Here is a 7,396-nt window from a genome sequence, read left to right on the forward strand (position 1 = left end):
CTAATTATAAGGGCCAGGTTGGGAGGCTGGAGCCTTCAGAAAGCTTGGCTCTCAAACAAAGGGCCCAGGGCTCAGCCCGCAGCCCAGGCCGGCTCCTCTCCAGGCTTCATTAGGAATCAGGAGGGTCCTGGGCCATAGGCAGTCCTCTCTGAACCCAATCAGTTGTTCCTGGGTTTATTCCACGTCCCAAGTCCCGTCTTGTCCTTTCTCCAGGCATCAGATCCCAGCCCTGATCAGGCAGTTTGGAAGGGCCACAAGCCGGCTGGCTGTGGAGGGCAAGGCAAGGCAAGGCAAGGCACCGAAGGAGGGGCTCTCAGGCTGTGAGGCTGGGACTGGGGACCGAGCAGGAGGGCTGAGGGGTGGGGGGAGGCGCAGGGGTAGCGGGGAGGCAGAGGGGTGGAGGGGAGGTGCAGGGGAAGCCAGCTGTGACAGCCCTAGCCCTAATTAGCCGGCTTCAAAGCTTGCTGGAGAGAGAGCCCGCCCGAGTGTGTGCCCTGCTCACTCAGGCGGGTAAGACATTTCTGTCCTAATCAGAGGAGAGAGGGAGAGAAAAACACGGCCCAACCACCTCCAAGAGCCTCTGGACTGTGAGCTGGCACCCAGAGTCAGGTGCAAAACCCCGGAGCACAGGAAATCACTCTATTTTCTTAAAACTACCAGCAACAATAGGGTAAAAAGCCCTGAAGAAATGTACATCCTTTGATGCAGATTCTTTTAGGAATTAACCTAAGTAATGGGAAGAGGGCTACAATTTACTGAACTTTAATGTGCTGGCTCTGTACTCGAACCCTCCCATCTAATCCTCACACAAGCTCCCAGGACAGGTACCACGGCCTTTTTACTGATGAGGACTGGGACTCCGAGGTCAGGCTCGGAGCGGATACTGTCTCCTGCCCAAGTCTGCACTCACGACCATGATTGGCCTGTGTGTGTCTGTCTTTTGCCTGTTTTTTCCCCTCGACTCCAAAAATATTACTCATTCCCTCGATAATCTGTTACCTTCCAGAGAGGCACGGTTGAGGGAATAATCTGGGTTGGGGGGGTGTTCCTGGTTTTATATACCTGATGGTTTCCCCTCCTGATCCCCCTTTCCATAGCAGAAGTAATTAGACACTTGTGGTGCAGAGTCCCCCCACCCCGCCCCGGGAAAGTTATAAAGGATGCCCATTGAAGAGGTGGAGAGACCCACTCCTCAGGAGGAGGAAATGTCTAAACCAGGAGCTGGAAAGCTAGCTTGGGGTGGGGCAGGGGGGCACAGATAGAGAATTCATTGACCCCCCGAAACTTCATGCAAAATTGTGTGTTCACAGGAGTCTGGCCAATTTCTCCCAGGAGAAGCTCTAAAGATTTTTCAGGTTCTCAGATGGGTCAGTAGCCCCAGTTTAAAATCCAATTTGAGGAAAGGAAGGTGAGTGTAGGGAAGGAAAGGACTGTGCTTCCGTGAGCAGGGAGGGAGATGAACAGAAGCACGATGCCCTAGAGTTGGCAGAATCTGGGCTCGGTTTCCCCAGACATGGGCCCCACAGCACCCTGGGACAGCATCTCTCTGCTTTTGGAATCCAGCCCAGATCTAGGACTCCCACACCCTAGAATACAGAAGTCACCAGCTCCAGATCCTAGTGATCCTCGCTCTTTATGGATGTTTAGAAGAATTTTGTCCTGGAAAACCTGAGGGTCCTCTTCTGGGGCTGGTTCTTAAAGAACACAGAGTTTGCAACTAATGGAACCATTTTCAGGAGGAGAGTTAGGGGTGGGGGGTGGAAAAGCCAAAGTCTGATCAAGGGAGGAGGGAGGAGTCTGGAGGAAAAAATGCCCTAAGCCTAGAACCTAGACAACCAGCTGCTCCTTTGTGGTCTGGGGGGAGGATGGGAGAACAGGTAGGAAGCCCTGTGAGACCAAAGGCTGGTCTCAGGTGAAAGGCTTTCCTTTGGGCTGTTGACCTTCCACCAAAGCCTCCCTTAGCCTCTTTAGGACTACCCTTCGGGTGACCGAGAATCTGCAAAAGTAGACCCCCCCCCCAAGCCCAGGTGTTTATCATAAGGGCATAGAGACCCCTCTCCAGGTGTGGCAGAGCTCAGGCAGTTTGCCTCTGGGTCTCTGTTCTAGGCTCAGGCTCTCCAAAATTTCCTGCACTTTGGGCTAACACTTCCCTTCCTCTGAGAGCTGGTTCCTCAAAGCAGTGACAACAGCCAGGCAGGAGGTCCCCCACTACTTTCTATCAGGTAATTAGCCCTTTGACACCCCCCCCCCACATTGGGGAAGGGGAGGGCATCTAGAACTGTCTTTTCCCAAAGAGGCAATTATCACGTATCCTCTCCCCCACCAACACACACCACCATAAAACTCATTTTTTCCATTTTCTTGGGCCCTCTTCCCCTTCCCTGGCAGGTCACTTTCAGGGAGGGGGGTTAAGAAGGAATAACAATCTTTACCCAAATTCCCTCCCTCTCACCCCAGCTCAGGGAAGGAAAGATCATTGTGGGCAGTCCACCATGTACTCCTGCTATCAGCGTGAGAGCCCACTGACAGATGTATCCAAAGCAGGCAGAGCTGGGCTCCTGGGGGCTTCCAGGCAGGAGGAGGGGTGCAGGGCGGGCTCTTCTGCGAAATCTTCAAGAGACCAGCTCTCCCCACCAGGCTCCATCTCTACCACTGGAACCCCTCCCCCAACCCCCAGGCTTTCACCATTCTTTCCCCCAGAGGCACTCACAATTTGTAATTTAACTCTTTCCTCCAGGCCTTGTGGGGTTCCTTTAGAATTTTGCAACAAATGGAGCTACAGGGGAGTGGCTCCCCTGCCTGCTGCTTTGATAGTTGATATCATCTCATATTAGGACTTGGTACAGCCATCAGTTGAGAAAAGCTAGTTTTAACTTATAACGTTGACCGCCCTCCCCGCACAAATCATTTGGGGGAAGGTTACATATTTTGAGAAGGGGGCTCTGCTGAAATCCCCAGGCTTCATACAATTCCAAACAAAGCCCCACATACGACTTCAATTACCACCAAACATTTCCAGGTCCCCTCCCCCAACATAAACTAACACACACAAACAAATCGAAGTAGGGGTTCTAACTTACTTTCTCCCTTGTCCCAAAGACTGCCAACAAAGGGTGGTAAGGCACCCTTTCCCCCATCTTTTAGCTAAAAAAAGCAAGGTCTGGGGCAGGGAACCTCTTCTCCACCCCAACCCCCAACCAAGTAGGTCAGGGGGGAAGGGAGGGGGGGTGTGGTTTGGTTAAACTAATAAAATGTTACAACCCTGTTAAATACAATTAAAGGGCTAGATCTCTAGAAGATAATTAAATGCGCTTTATTATGATTATTAGCTTTTAATTTGCACTATTATCTAGAAACAGGAGATGGTGAAAAATTGGGTTCTGTGCCATACTGGTTCCACCCCACCCCTTGGTCTTCAAATCAATCCTTTGGAATTAAAATTCTAAAATATTCCAAATAGTTGAGGGAAATGATGTGTATTGGAAATTGCAATTCTCATACCAGCGTGAAAGACACTTTAAGAAAAGTCTTGCCTTTTATTTTGGGGGGTTTAGGGAGAAGATAAGAAACATCTGTTACAAACATTCTATCAATCTTGAGATATAGAATGTCCTGTAAACACCCAACCCCACCCCCACAGTCACAAAGAGACTGCCTAGAGCCTTCTTCCAAAGCAAAGATACCCACTTTTTTTTTCGTTTCCCTTTCTGGACAAGTTTGAAAAGAAACAAGTCTTTTGTCAAAGTTAAACTAAAAATCCCACCAGCCTACCCGTCCCCTCCCTCCAACCCAACCCATTTTTATTGCCCTTTTTTTTTTTTTTTTTTTGCGGGGTTGGGGGGGGGACCCAACAACAAAAACCCACACATAAACTACAAACCAACCTGCAAACTTCTTATCTGAATGCCAGAGAAGATATTCGGTTGGGAAGTGGCACGGAGCCAACTACAAGGGAAGGGGAGAGACACAAGGGCATCTCAGAACCCCAACATTTGTGAGCTAATGCTCTCCCTAAAAATGGAGACAGTCAGGATTGGTACTCAAAGTAGTGGCGGAGGTGGGGTGGGGGGCGGTTTTGTTTCGGAACATATTTCACAAAGCACTACAAAGCACTTTCTGCCCACTCCAAGCGCTTGCGGCAGCAAGCTGAAAAGAAAAGTCAAAGAGAAGAAAGATCTTCCAGCCTGGGGGGGGGGGCGCGGCCATTCCGCACCCCATCTCGCCCTGCCCCCCATCCCACTCGCGGGGTTAGCCCGATCTCTTTGGGGAATGCTCCAAAGATCGAGTGAAGGAGACAGGACATGTGGGAAGAGAAAGGGAATAAAACAAGAAGAACCCAAGTCTTGTTCAGAAACACCCAACGACTTCCACAGGCCCAGCGAGAAGGCTCACAGATTTGGCTCTGGGAGTTGATTCTAACCCCCTCCTCCACCTCGTCCCCGAAACACCTCTTCCAGCAGGCCCAGCCCTGCCAAAACACCAAAATATTCGAACCAAAGTAGGGGATGGTGTTTGAAAAGGGCACTGAAGAAAGGAGAGGACCCCTCCCTCAACGCCCCCTCCCTTCATTCCTCAGCCTCGGGGCCCCTTTGCGCTCCCCCTTTTTTTTCCGTTTTTCTTTTAAATAGAAAATATATAATTAAATTTACAAGACTATTTACAGTTTAAATTACAAACCTGCTGGAGGCATCGAACAGAGTTCTTTAAAAAGCAACCTAAAAGAGAAATGGTTTCGATTGTTCTTTATTTAAAAAAATAAAATAAGGAGTCTGTAGGAGGCCCCCCCCACCCCCCGCAGAGGCAAGGCGCCCCCCCCACGCCCCGTGCGGACGGGTGGGGGGGGAAAGGGAGGCCCTCCTGGGGACACGGCCGCTGGGGCAGCCCCTCACACGGTGGTCTCGCCGTGCCGGCTGTTAGTGAGCCGGGTGTAGAACTTTCTCCACGAGTGCAACGTCTTGCCGGACCAGATCCAGAAGCCGGACGTGATGCCCACGATGAGCGTCATGAGGTATTTGATCATGTAGACGGTGAAGTCGGGCGACATGCGCGGCGTGTAGTGCGCCGGGCACGGGATGGCCAGGCTCTTGCAGTGCTGGCTCACCCACGAGCGCTCCCAGTGCTCTCGAAAGGCCTGCTCGTAGAAGTAGCAGGCGATGACGATGGTGGCGGGCACGGTGTAGAGCACCGAGAAGACGCCGATGCGCACCATCAGCCGCTCCAGCTTCTCCGTCTTGGTGCCGTCATGCTTCATGATGGTGCGGATGCGAAAGAGGGACACGAAGCCGGCCAGGAGGAAGGACGTGCCTATGAACAGGTACACGAAGAGCGGCGCCAGCACGAAGCCCCGCAGAGGGTCCAGGCTGTTGAGGCCCACGAAGCACACGCCGCTCAGCAGGTCGCCGTCAATCTGGCCCATGGCCAGGATCGTGATGGTCTTGACCGCCGGCACGGCCCACGCGGCCAGGTGGAAGTACTGCGAGTTGGCCTCGATGGCCTCGTGGCCCCACTTCATGCCCGCCGCCAGGAACCAAGTGAGCGACAGGATGACCCACCAGATGGAACTGGCCATGCTGAAGAAGTAGAGCATCATGAAGAGGATGGTGCAGCCCTCCTTCTTGGTGCCCTGCACGACCGTGCGGTAGCCGTCCTCGGAAAAGCGCTCGTTGCACACGACGCGCTCCTGGAGCACGAAGCCCGCGATGTAGGCTACCGAAACCATAGTGTAGCAGCCGGACAGAAAGATGATGGGCCGCTCCGGGTAGCGGAAACGCTGCATGTCCACCAGGTAGGTGGTGACGGTGAAGAAGGTGGAGGCGCAGCACAGCACCGACCAGGTGAGGATCCAGAGGCGCGCGAAGCGCGTCTCCTCCTGCGAGAAGAACATGGAGCCGTCGGGCCGCGCGGGCTCGCAGGGCGCCGCGCAGTCGCGCTCGCCCAGGAATTTGTAGCTGAGATAGGACGGCACCTTGAGGACGCGCGGGCAGTGGAACGGGTGCTCCAGCGTGGCGTATCTCGGGAGAGAGCCGCCGCCGCCGCCCGGGCCGCCGGGGGTGCCCCCGGCCCCCGGCTGCAGGCCCGGCGGAGGCGCGGTGGTGAGCAGCGCCGGCGTGCCGTCCTCGGAGTGATTTTGGCCCACGCAGATCTGCTCGGCGCCGTGGCGCGGAAAGTGCTCGCAGCGCAGGCGCTCGGGCCACTGGAAGCCGAACTTGTTCATGAGCGCCTCGCAGCCCTGGCGCGCGCGCTCGCAGATGGAGCGGCACGGCGGGATGGCCTGCTCCAGCACCGTACACACCGGCGCGTACATGGAGCACAAGAAGAAGCGCAGTTCGGGGGAGCACTGCACCTTCACCAATGGGTAGAACTGGTGCACCTCCAGGCCCGCGTCCTCCTGGTTCGTGTGGCCCAGAAGGTTGGGCATGATGGTCTGGTTGTAGGCGATGTCCGTGCACAGCGGGATGGAGATGGGTTGGCAGAAGCCGTGGTCTGGGATGGAGATGCCCTTCTCCCCGTGGAACTGGGCCGGCCCGGCGGCCGGCAGCAGCAGCAGCGGCAGCAGCAGGCGGGGCAGGGCGCTGCGGGGCCGCATGCTGGCCGCCGCCCCCCACTCGGCTCCCGGGCGCCCCCCCGCCCCCGCCCCCAGGCCCGAGACCGCGCGCCTTCCCCGCCGCCGCCTCGCCGCCGCCTCCCGCGCCTCTTTGCAAAGTTTGCTGGCGGCCGCAGAGTTGGGGAGGCCGGGCGGGGGAGGGGGGCGGCGCGCCTGCCGGCTAGCTCGCCGCAGTCCGACTGAGCCGCCCGAGACACCGCGCGCTGCTTGCCCTCTCTCCTCTTCTTTCTCCTCCTCTCGCCTCTCCCCTCCCTTCTCCGCCCAGCGACTCCTTTGTGCGTTCCTCCAGCCCTCACCTCGGCCTCTCCGATCCCAATTAGTCGGTTTCAAGGGGGCCCCCGCCGGCGGCCCCGCCCTCCTCTCAGCCCCCCAAAAAAGGGATCCTTGAAACCGCCCCGTCGAGCTCTAAGCACCATCCCAAAATGTGCTCTCGGCCAATCAGATTTAAACCCCAGGACCAGCCCCGAGGGCTGGATTGGTCGACCACAACATAATGAGATCAGAAACCAGATGCCAACAAAACTCCCCCCCCCCCCCTTTTGCTTTTTAAAGAGACAAGCTATTATTATATTAAGGGCTGTTTGCCCAGCACGGGATTTCTTCGGAGTCGCGGCGGCGAGATCCGGAGACACACAAGCCCCAGAATTGCAGCAGACCCAAACCACTCGGCCCTGGATCACTCTTCTCCTGGGGGGCTAAGGCGCTCTCGCTGGTACAGCCTCTTTAAATCCTTGCCTCCGCCCCTGCTCCTAGCACCCCACCTATTCCAGTCCAGTTTTTCAAATCAAGTGA

The 7,396-nt window shown here is 55.6% G+C and overlaps 1 protein-coding gene across 1 annotated transcript; it reads right to left on the minus strand.

The window, feature by feature from the left end:
• Window positions 1-4,853: 4,853 nt before the first annotated feature.
• Window positions 4,854-6,979, minus strand: LOC116863236 (frizzled-2). Its single transcript, XM_032850726.1, has one exon. The coding sequence runs from the start codon at window positions 6,584-6,586 to the stop codon at window positions 4,886-4,888; it is 1,701 nt and encodes a 566-aa protein (XP_032706617.1). The 5' UTR covers window positions 6,587-6,979; the 3' UTR covers window positions 4,854-4,885.
• Between the last annotated feature and the right edge of the window lie 417 nt (window positions 6,980-7,396).

Source organism: Lontra canadensis, unplaced genomic scaffold, assembly GCF_010015895.1.
Source record: "Lontra canadensis isolate GAN:19392208 unplaced genomic scaffold, GSC_riverotter_1.0 scaffold747, whole genome shotgun sequence".
In the NCBI taxonomy this organism is placed as follows: Eukaryota; Metazoa; Chordata; class Mammalia; order Carnivora; family Mustelidae; genus Lontra; species Lontra canadensis.

What these genes read in the sequence shown, in the direction of transcription:
- LOC116863236 (XM_032850726.1), bottom strand. Translation starts at nt 6,586, where the DNA reads ATGCGGCCCCGCAGCGCCCTGCCCCGCCTGCTGCTGCCGCTGCTGCTG.